Source organism: Osmia bicornis, chromosome 6 (assembly GCF_907164935.1).
Source record: "Osmia bicornis bicornis chromosome 6, iOsmBic2.1, whole genome shotgun sequence".
In the NCBI taxonomy this organism is placed as follows: Eukaryota; Metazoa; Arthropoda; class Insecta; order Hymenoptera; family Megachilidae; genus Osmia; species Osmia bicornis.
Genome location: NC_060221.1, coordinates 3,783,341 through 3,799,810, shown reverse-complemented (window position 1 = coordinate 3,799,810; position 16,470 = coordinate 3,783,341). Strand labels below are relative to the sequence as shown.

The 16,470-nt window shown below is 28.1% G+C and overlaps 4 protein-coding genes across 7 annotated transcripts; 3 read left to right on the top strand and 1 right to left on the bottom strand.

Annotated features, from left to right (window-relative positions):
* The first annotated feature begins 88 nt into the window (after nucleotides 1-88).
* On the top strand, nucleotides 89-6,277 carry LOC114874622 (DNA polymerase alpha catalytic subunit). 2 transcript variants are annotated; one of them, XM_029184080.2, is made up of 22 exons: nucleotides 89-293; nucleotides 378-578; nucleotides 657-969; nucleotides 1,048-1,363; nucleotides 1,425-1,844; nucleotides 1,905-2,270; nucleotides 2,343-2,547; nucleotides 2,622-2,890; nucleotides 2,954-3,070; nucleotides 3,147-3,330; nucleotides 3,406-3,537; nucleotides 3,604-3,779; nucleotides 3,847-4,087; nucleotides 4,169-4,308; nucleotides 4,368-4,573; nucleotides 4,640-4,901; nucleotides 4,974-5,148; nucleotides 5,213-5,382; nucleotides 5,468-5,716; nucleotides 5,789-5,864; nucleotides 5,934-6,130; nucleotides 6,206-6,277. In XM_029184080.2, exons 1-22 carry the CDS (start codon nucleotides 278-280, stop codon nucleotides 6,206-6,208), a joined length of 4,434 nt encoding a protein of 1,477 aa, XP_029039913.1. In that variant the 5' UTR covers nucleotides 89-277; the 3' UTR covers nucleotides 6,209-6,277. The 2 variants fall into 2 exon arrangements, with proteins under 2 accessions (XP_029039913.1, XP_029039914.1); XM_029184081.2 differs by lacking the exons at nucleotides 5,789-5,864; nucleotides 5,934-6,130; nucleotides 6,206-6,277 and having other exon boundaries at nucleotides 5,457-5,659.
* Nucleotides 6,278-6,535: 258 nt separating this feature from the next.
* LOC114874630 (pseudouridine-5'-phosphatase-like) lies at nucleotides 6,536-8,345 on the bottom strand. Of its 2 annotated transcripts, XM_029184091.2 has the most exons (5): nucleotides 8,039-8,345; nucleotides 7,681-7,802; nucleotides 7,223-7,441; nucleotides 6,920-7,152; nucleotides 6,536-6,843 (listed from the first exon to the last, which is right to left on the bottom strand). In XM_029184091.2, exons 2-5 carry the CDS (start codon nucleotides 7,682-7,684, stop codon nucleotides 6,664-6,666), a joined length of 636 nt encoding a protein of 211 aa, XP_029039924.1. In that variant the 5' UTR covers nucleotides 7,685-7,802; nucleotides 8,039-8,345; the 3' UTR covers nucleotides 6,536-6,663. The 2 variants fall into 2 exon arrangements, with proteins under 2 accessions (XP_029039924.1, XP_029039923.1); XM_029184090.2 differs by lacking the exon at nucleotides 7,681-7,802.
* Nucleotides 8,346-8,752: 407 nt separating this feature from the next.
* Nucleotides 8,753-11,492, top strand: LOC114874629 (protein disulfide-isomerase A6 homolog). The gene is made up of 6 exons (XM_029184089.2): nucleotides 8,753-8,880; nucleotides 9,076-9,269; nucleotides 9,351-9,575; nucleotides 9,652-9,858; nucleotides 9,933-10,258; nucleotides 10,332-11,492. Exons 1-6 carry the CDS (start codon nucleotides 8,844-8,846, stop codon nucleotides 10,648-10,650), a joined length of 1,308 nt encoding a protein of 435 aa, XP_029039922.1. The 5' UTR covers nucleotides 8,753-8,843; the 3' UTR covers nucleotides 10,651-11,492.
* Nucleotides 11,493-12,037: 545 nt separating this feature from the next.
* LOC114874620 (gamma-tubulin complex component 5) lies at nucleotides 12,038-16,416 on the top strand. 2 transcript variants are annotated; one of them, XM_029184078.2, is made up of 14 exons: nucleotides 12,038-12,358; nucleotides 12,447-12,875; nucleotides 12,950-13,209; nucleotides 13,284-13,455; nucleotides 13,546-13,756; nucleotides 13,826-14,126; nucleotides 14,190-14,386; nucleotides 14,455-14,755; nucleotides 14,826-15,045; nucleotides 15,113-15,401; nucleotides 15,471-15,671; nucleotides 15,768-15,826; nucleotides 15,898-16,057; nucleotides 16,180-16,416. In XM_029184078.2, exons 1-14 carry the CDS (start codon nucleotides 12,287-12,289, stop codon nucleotides 16,224-16,226), a joined length of 2,919 nt encoding a protein of 972 aa, XP_029039911.1. In that variant the 5' UTR covers nucleotides 12,038-12,286; the 3' UTR covers nucleotides 16,227-16,416. The 2 variants fall into 2 exon arrangements, with proteins under 2 accessions (XP_029039911.1, XP_029039910.1); XM_029184077.2 differs by having other exon boundaries at nucleotides 12,039-12,358; nucleotides 15,744-15,826; nucleotides 16,180-16,415.
* The last annotated feature ends 54 nt before the right edge of the window (nucleotides 16,417-16,470 follow it).

Sequence of the window (16,470 nt, the reverse complement as noted above, 5' to 3'; positions counted from 1 at the left end):
ACATAATTGAGAAATCGTTAGTTGTGTTAGAAAGACTTAAAAGAAAGGAGAATTTTGGGAACCAAAGGGGCTCCCCTATGTACAGCACTGTTGAGAACTGTAGCAATATAATAATCGATTTCAATCAAACTCCCGCCAAAATGACTAAAAGCACCTGCCATTGAAACCTCTAATAGTTGTTTTCATTTTCTTCTTTTTGTATATAAAATAAGAATCTTTATAACTTTTAATAGTTATTATTTGTAATACTTTCTGACACTCTAATTCTGTGAGAAACATGAGTGATGTACAATGTAAGTGTTTAAAAACTGGTTGCATTAATACCGCTTTTTCATTAAACATTAACATTTAATAAAATATATTACAAATTTGTTTAGCACCCTCAGCAAGCAGAAGTAAACGTCAAAAGATTGATAAAACTGGAAGGCTATCAGCTTTAGAAAAATTAAGACAATTGAAGGGTAGTAAACATAAATATGAGGTTGATGAATTGGAAAATGTTTATGAAGAAGTTGATGAGAAAGAATATACTAAAACTGTAATAGAAAGACAACATGATGATTGGATTATTGATGATGGTAATAACTTTAATATGTTTATAATTGTATAACAAATAACAAGGTTAATGAGTATTAAATTATTCTTTGTTTTAAAAGGAAACAGTGGTTATGTAGAGGATGGTAGAGAAATTTTTGATGATGATTTAGATGATGAAAGCATACAAGAAGCAAGAAAGCATAAGGTCACAGGACCTAAAAAAGCTAAAAAGGATAATGAGAAGAAAAGGAAAGGAAATATTCAAAGTATGATAATGAACATGCCTTCTAAAAAGAAACATGATGTTGGACTGGATCATGATAATATCTTAGGAGATTTAATGTCTGAATTGAAAAAGAATGATACTCCAAAGAAACCAGAATCAAGAACTGTCAAAAATAAATTCTGTGTTAACACTCAGTCAAATAAAACGTAATCAATTTTGTTTTATATATTTAATAGGAAATTATATTTTAATATATATGACGTTAAAATGAATTGTGATTTTAGAAATACTTGTCCAGAACAAAAACTACAGTCAATTTTGGAATCTGATAAAATACAATATCATAATCAGACTGATGATGATTTAATAATGTTTGATAAACCAAGGAAGACAAATGTATTTAAACAAACAGAATCAATTTGTCAAATACAAAGTACTTCAAATCAATCTAGCAGTCAGATAATTACAGATGATGATGAAATTATTGATAATTTAAACACAACAGTATCAGATGTAAATTCAAAAGAGAATGCTAAAAATACAAGTAGTAGTCAAGTAATTGAAAGTGAAAGTGAAGATCTTAGTCAATTTATTAGTGATGTAAGTTCTCATGTTCTATTATGGATTTTAAAATAAACAATTAATGTCATACTTGTTGCAGTTCAATACAGATTTTGAAAGTAAACATGTTGATCATGTTGAGAAGTCAGTACCATCTGTCATTCAAAAAAACGAAAAAAATAAAATGCTTAATCCACCAGAATGTAAGAAAGACATTGAAACAGAAATGTTTGATTCCGAAAGTTTTAGTAAGATGTTAGATAGTGACTTTGAAATCCAAACTCCAAATGTTGAAGTATCTACAAATACTACCGAAGTGCCTTTACCACTTGTAACTAATGCAAATAAAGAAGAAGTATTTAGATTCTATTGGTGGGATGCATATGAAGATCCATACAAACAGCCTGGAATTGTGTACTTGTTTGGAAAAGTTTTTGTACCATCTATAAAAGAATATCGTTCTTGCTGTATAACAGTAAAAAATATTCCGCGAAGAATTTATCTTCTTCCTAGAGCATATGTATGTATGAACATATTTTCTGTTACAATTTAAATTTAATAATAATGATACAAATTTCAGATAAAAACTTCTTCAGAGGAAAATAATGAAGAACAAGCAAATACGATAGAAAATGTATATAAAGAATTTAATCAATTTGCAAATAAAGTAGGAATAAAAGAATTTCGTTGCAGTAAAGTTTTAAAAAATTATGCTTTTGAGCAGGAAGGCACTCCAGCAAAGTCTGAGTACTTAGAAGTAAGATATTCTGCTCATTATCCAGTCATGCCTTCTGATTATTCTGGATTATCGATAGAACGTGTTTTTGGAACAACTGTAAATGCTTTAGAATTATTTCTGATAGAAAGAAATATAAAAGGTCCATGTTGGTTAGATATTAAGTGTCCATTGCCTACTGGTGTACAGACCAGCTGGTGCAACATAAAGGTATAATTTAATTTTTTTTTATACAAATCGGTAAAATATTAGATATTGACGATGTATTGCGCAATATAATAGGTAAATTGTATGAAAATGGAAAACATATCTGTTTTCTCTGAGTGTCAAACATTACCACCGTTAGTAATGATGACTTTGAATGTACGAACTTGTTTGAATGCTAAATCACAACAAAATGAGGTAGTTATGGTTGCTATACTCATACATTATAAATATCATATTGATAAAGAACCACCGAAACCACCGTTTCAACAACATATTTGCCGTACGTCAATTATTTTAATTATTTAACATTATAAATATGTCTTTCATGTGTAATAAATACATTGTTTCAAATAGTAATTACACATCCGCGCGACATTCCTTGGCCAAGACAAGCGCGAGAAATACTGTCAAATATTTCATATACTAAAGTAATGAAATTTGAAACAGAAACAGATTTACTTGAAGAATTATTAAAAATAATTAATACAACAGATTCGGACTGTTTAATTGGATATGATTGTGGCTTTCAATTTGATATATTAATGCATAGAATGATAACATTAAAAGTTTCAAATTGGAGTAGACTTGGAAGACTAAGACGTTCGGCACCTCCTTTTATCAAGGTATAAAACTGAAATATCTTTACAATGAGTCATATAGAAAAATAAATAAAAAACTATTTTCAGGGAAAGATAAATTTAAATCAAGTAATAGCTGGGCGTCCTACTTGTGACATACAAGTTTCAGCTAAAGAATTAAATCTCAAAGTTAGAAGTTATGATTTGTCATCTCTTTGTACTGCGGTATATATTTAACAATTTTTGAATGTTATATAAATCTTTACTAATATTTATTTGAATGAAATAATTATTTTCGTAGGTGTTAAAAAAGAAAGAAAATGAATGTAAAGAAATAAAACCAGGCGAATGCGCGTCATTTTACAATACAACAAATAAAATAGACAATTTAATTAAGATAACATTAACAGAAGCATTGTATATTCTGTCCATTGTTTTCGAACTCAATGTTCTTCCACTTGCATTGCAAATTACGTGTATTGCTGGTAGGTACATGTACATGTTTCAAACAGTGAAGTTCTATACACAGCAGATTTGTTATAAAAATAATATTTATTTAGGAAATATTATATCAAGAACGCTAACAGCAGGACGTGCCGAGAGGAATGAATATTTATTATTACATGCTTTTCATTTAAAACAATACATAACACCTGATAAACGAATTACAAAAAAAAGAAAAGGTGATGAAGGTATGTATTCAATTTTTAAACATTTGTTTATGATATCGTTATAAGTAATTAATGCTATTTATACAGAACATACGGGTAGAAAAAAAGCCGCTTATGCTGGTGGCTTAGTTCTTGAACCAAAAAAAGGATTTTATGATAAACTTATTTTATTAATGGATTTTAACTCTTTGTATCCCAGTATAATTCAGGAATATAATTTATGTTTTACCACTGTACCTGGAGCTGCATATGCTGATAGTGCGGTAAATTTATTTATTTATTACTGATCGGATACGTAATATGCTTCTATTTATAATCATATATATGCAGGACTTATCTATACCTGAATCAGGGTTGGAACCAGGTGTAATTCCAACCGAAATTCGTAAATTAGTTGAAAGCAGAGGAGAGGTGAAGAAATTAATGAAAACGCCAAATATTTCACCCGAATTAAAAATGCAGTATAATATTAGACAACTGGCTTTGAAACTTACAGCTAATTCTATGTACGGTTGCTTGGGTGCAACTCATTGTAGATTTTATGCCAAAGGACTTGCTGCTTTAGTAACAGGTAGAACATAAAATAAAATGTTGTACTTATTTCGTACTTATATATACAAGTTGTATACTTATCTTTTAAATATTATTCTAGCAAAGGGACGAGAAATTCTACAACATACAAAAAGTCTAGTTGAAAAATTGAATTATGAAGTCATATATGGAGATACCGATTCCATAATGATAAACACAAATATATTAGATTATGAAGAAGTTGTTGTTGTTGGAAGAAAGGTACTATATTGTTAACATAAATATTTAATTCGCTTAATATTAATGAAACTTATATTTAGATTAAGCAAGAGGTCAACAAGTTGTATAAACGGGTAGAGTTAGATATTGATGGCGTTTTTCGATATTTATTACTTCTACAAAAGAAAAAATATGCTGCGGTTACAATCACAAAATTGCCTAATGGGCAAATAGAATTATCCCAAGAACATAAAGGTTTAGATATTGTACGAAGAGATTGGTGTCAGTTAGCTTGTGATGTTGGGAGGTAAGTAAAACCTTTTAATAATTTAATAAAATAAAAAATTAAATAACTATGTTTAATGATTGTTAGAAAAATTTTGGATCAACTCCTTTCTGATCAATCAAATGAAAATCGATTGGAACAAATTTTCCACTTGTTACAAAATGTTGCCAAAAATGTTCGAGAAAATCAAGTTTCATTATCATCGTTAGTTATAACAAAACAATTATCAAAAAATCCACATGAATATCCAGATGCTAAACAAGCTCACGTACAAGTTGCTTTAAGATTAAACAAAGAAGGAGGTAGGATGTGGAAAGTTGGCGATACTGTTCCGTATATTATATGTGACGTATGTGTTTATTAACATTATTAATGTTTAAATTTATCAGTATCTATATTAAACATATAAGCATTTTACTAGGATGGAACAGATAAGTCTGCAACTGAAAGAGCATATCATATTGATGAATATAAGAAGAGTGATACTTTAAAAATAGATGTCAATTATTATTTGCTAAGTCAAGTTTTTCCTATTGCTCTGCGAATTTGTGAACCAATCGAAGGAATTGATGATGTTTTGCTAGCTGAAAATTTGGGTAAATTTTCATCATCTTATATAAATTATTACACATATACTATAAATAAAAACTTTCACACCAGGTTTGGAGAAAATTTATAAATCTAAAAGAATAATACACGAAGAAGAAAACAATGATATACCGTTATTGGTAAATGATGATAGATTTAAGTATTGTCTTCCTCTGAAATTCAATTGTACAAATGAAAAATGTCAATCAGAAATTATAATTAAGGATGTTCTGACTGAAACGGTGAGAAATTATCAATTTTTATTCATATATTTTGTATTTTATAAATAAATATTTTACACAATTTCTAATTATAGACATTTTACAGCCTACTGGTAATCAGTTATCACTTGCTTCGTGTTCAAATCCGGACTGTAGAGTACAACCATGGACATATGTTAATGCTATACAAAATGCGATGACACTCGCTGTACGAGAAGCAATTTCTGAATATTATGTGGGCTTGTTAGAGTGTGAAAATCCATTGTGTGGTGAACAGACACAAATACTCCCGTTAGGTTTTTGTAAAAAATATCCGACTTGTAGAAAATGTGCAGATGCTGATTTACATAGGGTGGTAAGATAAAAAGTTAATTATTGCTCTTAAGTACTTCAAATATATCAGAAAATAAAATATTATTTCCTAAAGTTTTCAGAAACAAAACTTTATAATCAAATGTGCTTTTATCTTCATCTTTTTGATGTAAGTCAGCCAAAGTACAAAAGTGAGTATTTGTAGTTTTTTGATAAAAAACAAACGCCTAACAAAAAATAATAAATACATACGTTTGTAGATTTATTGTCTCAGCGTCCACAGGGTATGAGAGAAGCATATGATTCTTTGAAGGAAGCAATGGAAAAAATACTTAGGCGAAATGGATTTTCTGTTGTATGTTTGGATACAATATTTTCATGTACTAATTCACAACAAAAAACACCAAGTTTACATAAAAGTACTTTAGATATATCAGATGGATCAGACGATGAAATGGTAAGTAAATAATAAGTAATAAATTTTCAGTATAAATAAAAAAGTAAATTATAAAATTAATTTCTTTTATTTCAGTGAAAATAATCTGTTATATTATCCAACCTATATTTATTATAAAAATAAAGGCTTCTTCTTTTAAACATCTTACAATTAACTTTGCATTGTTATATTTGAATGTTACTTTTTTAAATACTTATAACTGAAATATAAATATCTTTTTACGTATTTTGAATATTATAAGGAATAAGTCAAGTTTTAGAAGTTCGCTGTATATTTATACTTTCTAACAAGTTTTAATAATGATATCAGGTGTACTTTATTTGCGTGTATTTAGACGTAAAAAGAAAAGTACTTCAGAATTATCTAGTTTTGTATATTTATCTTAAAATAAATAATATATCAAGATAAATTTACAATTAATAATATTTTTAACGAATTTTTATATCAATAAATACATCAATATTTTGATATTGATTTTGCTCTTATAATATCAAGATATTCTGTTAGCTAACCAGAAACATATTTCATGTTTATTATTTACTATATGGTGGTAAACCAAACACTTCAGGTTGAAATTCTTCAAGACTATTTATTATTAATGTTGGATTTTCAATATAATGTTTTGGTAACCTTGGATCTGGAACCATGATAACTTGCATTCCAGCACTAAGTGCAGCCTTTACACCATTCGGAGCATCTTCAAATACAAGGCACTGAAAGAATAATTCTTGGTTTAATGATAATAGTAAAATAAAATTTATAAAGGTATAAAGATGAATTATATCAAACCATTGAAGGATCAGGATTATCAGGAAAACGTTTGGCAGCAACCAAAAATATATCTGGTGCTGGTTTACCCTGAACAACATCAGGATCAGAACCTCCAAGAACTTTATGATCAAACAAATCAAACAACTCTGTCCATCTTTGAGTTTTTAATTTAAAGTTCTCTTTGTTTGAACTGGTAGCTAATGCAATTGGAACATTATTTTCTTTTAAATGTCTTAACAATCTTTCAGCACCTATATTCAGGTAAATTTTAACATAATAATTATTGCAATTCTATTAATATAATTTATTTTTATAACTTACCAGGCATAAGATTAGCAGAGGGAAACAATTCATGATATATTTGTACTATCTCAGTTTCAAACTCTTCTACTGTCATAGGTAAATCTAACATTTCAATTGTAGCTTGGGCAACAGCTTTAGTTTTAAAGCCCATAATTTTTGCTTTGTGCTCCCATGTAAATTCTTTTCCATAGCGATTTGCAATACGATTAAAGGCTTCAGAGTAAAGTGTTTCTGTATCTATTGACATTTTAATAAGAGATTATTTACATCATTAATACATGTACTATATACAATTCATTTAATTCGCTCATAATTTATAATTTATATATTAATTTGTAGAAACTGTGTTGAAGGTAGTTTTAAAATTTTATTTTTCTTTAATAAAAATTATATGCATATCTTTTTATATATAAGGGTGTATGTACAAATTCTAACACAGCTTCTCAAAGTTAGGAGTAAAGCACGTACAAACTCACGCATGATGAGTGCTTTTTTAACCCTTTCATTGACAGTAGAATCCGCTCATACAGATGCATGGTGCATTTTAATTTATATTCCTCATATTTCTTAATAATTGCCATTGACATTTTATTCATTACTACACGTGCATAGACAAAACAAAATTACTATATTCGCATAAATATAACATTCATATACAGGTTAATTTCTGATATACAAATTATTATATGATAATCAATTTTGCAATACACATGTTCAAAACATTTTTTCTGATATGATCTCTACGTTATTTGTGTTAAACAAAAATGATCTTTAACGAATAATTGAATTATTATAACAAAGTTCACGTAACTTCATAAAGTATAAACCGCTTACCAAGTAACAATCCGTCCATATCAAAAATACAATGTGTAACATTTTTATACTGATTTCCCGACATTTTTCAATTGATTTTATATAATTATTAGAAATTTATATTGTTGAACAATTTTACTGCTAAACCAATAAAACTTATACAATTTATCTGATAATTATTAACGCTACTCGCGCCGTGCCGAATTAGGGAGTGAATTATGTAATACATATAGTATATGATATAATTCCAACAATTTGATTGGTTTCACAATTATTTTATATCATTTTCTTTGATTGCATAATAGAATATTACATATGTATTACACTCTCTTATAATCAGGATTATATTTACATATGTTACATATAATATACATATAACAAAATCTTTATTTACAACTAAACAACGATAACAATATTAATACAAACATTTTTTAACCACATCATTACTAACTATATTATATTTATTTATAAATAATGTATTTTTTATTATCGTACATTTTTCATAATATCTTAGACAATATAATTACTCTATAACTGTTAGGAATATGAAAATCGATGAAAATGGTTTATACTCTGATGATTCTTGCTAAAACTTTCAAGTTCTGCTTAGAATGACGATTTTTGGTAAGGTTGTTTCCTTGTCGATCAACGGATGACTGTTGATTACAGAGAACCAATCAGAACGATCCACGAAAAGTTATCTGGTTATAAAGAGTGAGGTAGAGAATAGAGCGATTGAACTTTATAAGAGGAGGTTGTATACGTTTCAATCATATATCTGACAGATTTATCCAGTGAATAGTTTTACAGAAGAAACTGTAAATATATGATTACTTTGCTAAGAAACATGCAAGCATTTTTAGGTACGTTTTTTAACTCAATATGCATACTCGTATATACTATTATCCTTTATAACTGTACCGTTAGGTTTTAACCGGTAGATGTTTATTTATCCACGTCAAATATTTATTTTTATTCGACTTTATGTAATATTTCAATACTTTTCCTTACGCTATTTCCGTTCAAATTAATCATTTTTATGCTTCTGTTACTTATAGGTGTCCTAATATTAATTACTGGAGCTCATTCTCTGTACTCCTCCAATTCCCATGTTATAGATCTAAAACCAAACAATTTTGATAATTTGGTATTAGACAGTGATAATGTATGGATAGTGGAATTTTATGCCCCATGGTGTGGACATTGTCAACAATTAACACCTGAATATGATAAAGCTGCCAATGCTTTAAAAGTAAGTTTTATTCTTGCAATTTATGTTTGTTTTATTGATTCTTTATTGATATGATGTCTTGTAAATGTGTATGATGAATAGGGTATTGTAAAAGTTGGTGCAGTAAATGCAGATGAGCATAAATCTCTTGGGTCAAAATATGGAATTCAAGGTTTTCCAACAATTAAGATTTTTGGTGTTGATAGTAAACCAGAAGACTATAATGGGCCAAGAACTGCAGCTGGAATTGTTGATGCTGCTTTGAATGCAGTTAGTCAGAAAGCACGTAGAGCTTTAGGTGGGAAAAGAAATGGTGGAGATTCTAAGGTAAATCTAGGTAATATATAATGAAAATGGAAAAAACAGTTAATAAATATTAATAGGTCTTCTATTTTTCTTATAGTCTAAAGATTCCAAAGATGTAATCGAATTAACAGACGATAATTTTGATAAAATGGTGATGAATTCAGAAGACATGTGGTTAGTTGAGTTTTATGCACCATGGTGTGGTCACTGCAAAAATTTAGCTCCCACCTGGGCATCTGCAGCTACAGAGCTGAAAGGAAAAGTGAAATTGGGTGCTATTGATGCTACTGTAAACAGAGTTAAAGTTAGTAATTTATCTTAAGATTAATCTTACTTAAAATTATATGTTATTCTACATATGAAATATTAATATTACAGGCTAGTCAATATGAAATAAAAGGATATCCTACTATCAAATACTTTGCACCTGGTAAAAAGTCGTTTGATTCTGTACAAGAATATGATGGTGGCCGTACAGGTAGCGACATTGTAAATTGGGCACTAGAGAAATTGGCCGAAAATGTTCCAGCGCCAGAAGTAGTTCAAATTGTAAATGAAAAAAGTTTAAGAGACGCATGCGAAGACAAACCATTGTGTGTTGTTTCAGTTTTACCACATATCTTAGATTGTCAGTCAGAATGTAGAAATCAATATTTAAAGATTTTAAATGACCTTGGAGAAAAATATAAACAAAAGATGTGGGGGTATGGATAAAACCTTTCAATATTTACTAAATGGAGAAATTTATATCTCATAAAAATATATTTTTCTTAATAGGTGGGTTTGGGCTGAAGCCGGTGCTCAGCCTTATATTGAAGAAGCATTAGAAATTGGAGGTTTTGGTTATCCAGCATTAGCTGCTGTAAATATAAAGAAAATGAAATATTCATTACTGAAGGGTAGTTTTTCGTATGATGGTATAAATGAATTCTTGCGAGATCTAAGTTATGGACGAGGTGGTACAGCTCCTTTAAAAGGAGCTCAGTTACCTCAAATTCTGGAAACAACATCGTGGGATGGTAAAGATGCTGAACCTCCCCAAGAAGAAGACATTGATCTCAGTGATGTAGATCTTGACGAGAAGGATGAATTGTAATTACAAAATCCGGGTTTTCTCAGAAACGTGTGCACCATCATATAAATGTGTTAGTAAAAATAATTCGATACTTATTTTTATATAACATCATTATTCTGAGTTAATACAACTGCATATTAATGTACAATAATGTAGCGTCATTACTATGATATCAGGAATATTCTTTTCATCTAAAACATATATATTATCATCCTGTTAGTCACGTATCAGTCCTCAGGAACCTTACATGTATTACATTAAGCGCTTAGATCAACTCTTCCACCGAAGCTAACTTGAAAAAACTTTAGTCTGTTTATTCCGGTAAAACTGAGTATAACTTGTTTTAAAATGAAATTAAACTGATACATCGTTTTTATTGTGTAGGAAACATGCATTATTAGGAATGCGTCCGAATATTTTTAAGCAATTATTTGTACATTTTTTAAATGGTAGATTATACGAAGTTGTAAGACTTCATATTAAAAGAAAAACATGTACTTGTCCTCTAATTGTATTTAAACTAAAACTTTTTTATGAAAATGTTGTAAACGTAAAATAACAATACATAACATATTAATGTGCATTCCATAAGATACTTTAGTTCTCCCTACAATGGGACCAAAGTAATTACTCTCATTACATACACAGTACTAATTTTTAGGTTTATTGAGATCTCATTATTTGACTGAGTTATGTCACGTCTTCCATCGTGATTATAGCAACAAACTTTATACCGTTACTTAAATTTATAACATAGAATGTGTTTATACTTTTCGAGAATTTAATCATTTTCTCCTTTATACTTAACTAATTGTAATCCTAGTTTAAGTTTTTATTAAATAAATTTCACTATAAACTTGTAATATATTTTATTGCTTTTTTGTTTCATTTAATTTTTGATATGTTGATTCTAATTTTTAGAAATCAGTTAAAATCTGCTCAAGACCAGAAAATTATTAAAATAATTGTTTGATAAACTTATATTTTAAAAAGACCGCCATAAATTAAATTTTTTAAAATTCGATCCCATTGCCATCTATACAAAAACGTCTGAAACTACTCAACAGTTTACCGATTGAGTTTGCGAAACAGGGGAACGCTCTCGCCACCTATTAAAAAACAGAGGAAACTACTTGTCGACTAGTTTCCGCTGTTTTCCAATAGGTGGCGCTAGCGGTCCCCTGTTTCGCAAACTCAATCGGTAAACTGTTGAGTAGTTTCAGACGTTTTTGTATAGATGGCAATGGGATCGAATTTTAAAAAATTTAATTTATGGCGGTCTTTTTAAAATATAAGTTTGTCAAACAATTATGTTGAGGGTGTTAAAATTGTTAAAGGAAGCCAAAATTGTGTATTTTCAGTTGTGAATGCGAGGTACAGTAAAAGAAGAACTGGTAAAACTAGCACGACCGTCACACTAATTGTGCTCTGTACATGTAAACTTAAGTTCGCCTGTGGGTTTCTAGGAACCCCATAATCAGTCTTTTTTGTATCTGCGGTTACTGCTCCATAGAATCTGTAGTCACTGCAAAATGCTATTTTCAAAAGGTTAAGATCTTTAAATAATGATAAACTTTTATGTTCACTTGCATTGTAAGTTTGTAATGTCATATCAAGCGTTCCGATTTACTGCTACTAAGTAAGTTTTTTAATAAAAATGGGCACAAAAACATTAAATGACATTCACAATGATATCAAGCAATTAATATCAACAATAACTTCTTTTGAGGTAAAGTTTATTTTAAACAATCTATTTTAAATGAAGATTATGAACATGATTTCACGAATAATTATAAAAAATCCTATTATATTTTTAGGAAAATGAAGAAGGATTTAGAATTTGTGAAAGATTTTGTATGATAAATATTAAACATCATCGATACCTATCTGTTAACAGCACTACTACAAAAGAAGCAATTAAAGCTCTGATCACAAAGTTTTCAATTCATGGAAAATATGATGTAGCAAAAAAATTCAAGGAACTTGTTGATATATTTTTATCCAGTTTTGATTTTGAACAACATCCACAATATGATTTGCAATGGTGTTTGTTAACTCTCCTATTGGAATTAGCTAAAGAAACTCATAAATCAGATTTAGAATGTTTGACATTAATACGTGGAGAATTTACTTTCAATGTAACAAGTGAAAATGAAAAGGAAGTTCCAGATGAGATTGATTGGGCTGAATATTTAAAAGAAGGTCATGAGAATTTTTTTGATGACTATAAAAGTGATACAGAAAGTGTAAATATTTTTCATTGGATACACTGAAAATATACTATGCGATATACCATCTTTGTATAAAATGTTTTTAACAGGAATGGTCAGAAGATGAAGAAGATACTGACAATTTGAGTACAAATTTTGAAGGATCTACAGGTGTTACAAATACAGATAAAACAATATGCATACCAAATACTGAGAAAAAAAGAAATCAATTATCATTAGCATTAAATGAGGAGCTTAAATCTAAAAACTGGTTACTATCAAATGTTCAAAATACTTGGTGGAATGAATTACAGTGGAGGAAATATCCAGTTAAAAGTAGAGTCTGTGATGCTCATCTTTGTGAAATTTGGTACTTATTTTATTTAATTTTGCTTTAACAATGTATTAAAATATTTTTCATTTACAATTAGTAATGTTAAATAGGCATAAAGCAATAGAAGGAGATTTTTACTCAATTGGAACACTTAGTGAATATTCAGTGTGTAGAGAATTGTTGTGGATGTTTCATGCTCCAATGCATATGGTAGTGTTTCAAAAAAGTGGAGAAGCAAAATTTTCCATCCATTCCAATATATCTATACCCAGTTTAACAACTGTAAGTATATAAAAGTAATTTACCAAAATATATGTTTAATGAAAATATAAATTCTGATTATTCAAAAATGTTAGTCCTAACAAATTTTAGGTTGCTTTTAACAGTATTCTCTTACCATTTTGTGAACATTTTTCAATAATATATGATATAGAAAAATTTGGAACCGATTTATATGTAGAACAGGATGGTTTAAATAAAAAACCACCTTTGACTTATGAAACATACAATTCAATTCTTAAACAACACGTAATGAAATTTAAATCTGAAATAATTGATATAGAAAAAGAACTTATGAAACAAGGTATAGTCAAAACTTTTATAAATATAAAAAGTTTCTAAAATTTGTGATGTTAATTATACTGATTTTTAGATAAAACCTATACACTTTTATCTTTATCATCAGTCTTGAAAAAAAATTTATACAATTTAAAAATTTTACATCAAGTTCACAAAAAGGCTGTATGTAATTGGAGGATTTATCCGAATTGGAAATGCGCATCAAAATTATTGTCGTCTTTGTATTTCGAAATACAGAAATCACATAATCAAGAAAGAACAAATATTTGTATCAGTTTATATTTATCTAGTCTTACTGTATATTTAAATATAATTGACACGTGGTTAAGCGAAGGACGATTTGAAGATTGGAGGGAAGAATTTATAATTGTCAGGTAAGAATGTTAAATATAAAAAGAAATTAAGAATAATAAATCGTGATTGTTTTTTCATTTTAGAGTATTGAATGATATAGCGTTAGAAAACACTGAGCAATATGAAACATTTTCTTTGAGACCTTTGGATGGCATATGTTTATCAGATCCTATAATGCGATTTTTAATAAGAAAAGTACAACATATTGGTCAAAGTATTGAGTTATTAGTATCTCTAGATCGTATTACAGATATATGGAAAATTAATATTGGAAATGATGGTATAGAATACTTTTAATTTTACTGTTCATATAATAATAATTACTACAATACTTAATATTTTTGATAGGAACAAAACCATCCCTAGTTGAAGAATTTTATACTAAATTAGATGTGGAAATTTTGAAGTATAGTAAATGTAAGCCACATAAAGAAATACCTTCAATTAATGAAGATGAAGTGAAAGAAGATAAGCATAACGAAGACATAGATAAAAATATCATACAACAATTAACTGAATTTAACAATCCATTTTTATTAAAAGCTTTAGAAGATTATCTACCTTCTGAATTATTAAACAAAAGTAGCACTGATACTTTTATAGCTAAATGTCAAAGTAACACAGTAAAGAGTAACAATATATTTAAAAGGTATTTTTGTAAGTTTAAGAAGCATTCTACTGGAGATGTTTTATTTTAAATGCAAAATATAATCTTTTAGACTTGAAGAAGTATCAGATTATATATTGCCATTCCGAAAAATATTAGAAAATATTTTAGCAGAGATTTTAGTTACACGTTATAATGGTGCCAGTAGATTAGTGAAACACATGATGTCAGAAGAATATAAATTGGAATCACATTTAACATTAATGAGATCTGTTTACATGATGGAAGCTGGTCATATCATGAACAAATTTTATCAAAAATTATTTCACGAGGTACAAATAATACATCTGTTTTTTATTCAACTTTTATTATGTATGTTTCATATTAAATTTTATTTAGATTGAAACCAACCAAATGTGGAATAACTCGTATTTTCTATCGTGTATACTTGAAGAAATCCTTTCTCAATGGTGGCCGAACTCAAGTTCGCGTTGGTCTATTACAGTTTCTAATACACCTACAAATCAAGTATTAACGGCTGTAGATAACATAACATTACATTATACTATAGGCTGGCCTATGAATATTATTTTAAATGAAAAAACTTTTATTAAGTATAATGAGATATTTAGGTTTCAGTTAAAATTAAAGTGGGCTTTATGGACGTTAAATAATTTAAGATTTAGTGGTAAGATTTGATAGGAAACATTTATTTCATGCTTTGCAAATAGCATAGTGAACTTTGATATGTTTTTAGATTTAGAAGGATCAAAATCAATGTATAAAAAGAATAAATTAGAACAATTTCATATAAGACGAATTGAAAGTTTGCGATTTTGTTTATTACATGCAATTAGCTCAATACATACGTATTTATCAGGTCAAGTGCTACAAAATTTAAGTATCATATTAGAGAAATCTTTAATGCAAACTGATAGCCTTGATGCAATTGTATCAGGTAAATTAATCTAAAAGTTCTTAAATTTATTGATATTTAAATATATATTTCAAGCATATATTCTAATTGCAGTTCATAATGAATATTTGAAAAAAGTTCATGAACATTGTTTGCTAACAACGGAATATGAAGATTTGATGGCTACTATAAATAATGTATGTATATATCGTTTTGTCATTTGAAATTGTATGTAATTCATTCTTATTAATTTGTATGTTTATTTCAGTTAATTGAAATGTGTAGTCATGTTCGATCTCGATGGAATTATAAAAAGTTAATGTTTATCAGTGAAGAATTAGATGTATTGGAAAGTAGCTATAATAAATATCACACGTATCTTGCTTTAGCTCTACACAATGCGATACAGAATAAAGATGCGAGTTACTGTAAGTCTAAAGCTATTTTAATAGTTTCATACAATACATAAATCGTGAAATTAGATATTTGGTAATTACAAAAATGTATGTTAATTGAAATCATTAAATTTTTTAAATTACTTTATTTTCAGTGACTGGTTTAAGCTCTGCATTTAACTGCAATATGTCACGTGTTTAACGCTAATACGCTTACATATTAAGTTTTCATAATTCTTTAGCATTGTGTCTATAAAGAAAAAGTAATGCTGTAGTAAACATGTATTACCATTAGAAATTTTTTAATTATTTTTTATATTAATAATATGTATTTATTGTTATCTTTACTAATGTTATAGAATGTGTTCATTCCTTGTATATTTCTACAAATTTAGATATTTATAATTTATATAGTATAATCAGTATGATTATAAATATCGTATTAA

Bases quoted from the DNA above. Each gene is read 5' to 3' on its own strand.
- LOC114874622 (XM_029184080.2), top strand. The intron at 579-656 runs GTAATAACTTTA...TTGTTTTAAAAG, and splicing joins TGATTGGATTATTGATGATG to GAAACAGTGGTTATGTAGAG. The intron at 2,548-2,621 runs GTACGTCAATTA...TGTTTCAAATAG, and splicing joins GTTTCAACAACATATTTGCC to TAATTACACATCCGCGCGAC.
- LOC114874630 (XM_029184090.2), bottom strand. From the start codon at position 8,102: ATGTCGGGAAATCAGTATAAAAATGTTACACATTGTATTTTTGATATG. The intron at 7,442-8,038 runs GTAAGCGGTTTA...AAATGTCAATAG, and splicing joins TATGGACGGATTGTTACTTG to ATACAGAAACACTTTACTCT. The intron at 7,153-7,222 runs GTAAGTTATAAA...ACCTGAATATAG, and splicing joins CTCTGCTAATCTTATGCCTG to GTGCTGAAAGATTGTTAAGA.
- LOC114874629 (XM_029184089.2), top strand. From the start codon at position 8,844: ATGATTACTTTGCTAAGAAACATGCAAGCATTTTTAG. The intron at 9,859-9,932 runs GTTAGTAATTTA...TTAATATTACAG, and splicing joins CTACTGTAAACAGAGTTAAA to GCTAGTCAATATGAAATAAA. The intron at 10,259-10,331 runs GTATGGATAAAA...TTTTCTTAATAG, and splicing joins TATAAACAAAAGATGTGGGG to GTGGGTTTGGGCTGAAGCCG.
- LOC114874620 (XM_029184077.2), top strand. From the start codon at position 12,287: ATGGGCACAAAAACATTAAATGACATTCACAATGATATCAAGCAATTA. The intron at 14,756-14,825 runs GTATTTTTGTAA...ATAATCTTTTAG, and splicing joins AGTAACAATATATTTAAAAG to ACTTGAAGAAGTATCAGATT. The intron at 15,672-15,743 runs GTAAATTAATCT...TTCTAATTGCAG, and splicing joins CCTTGATGCAATTGTATCAG to TTCATAATGAATATTTGAAA.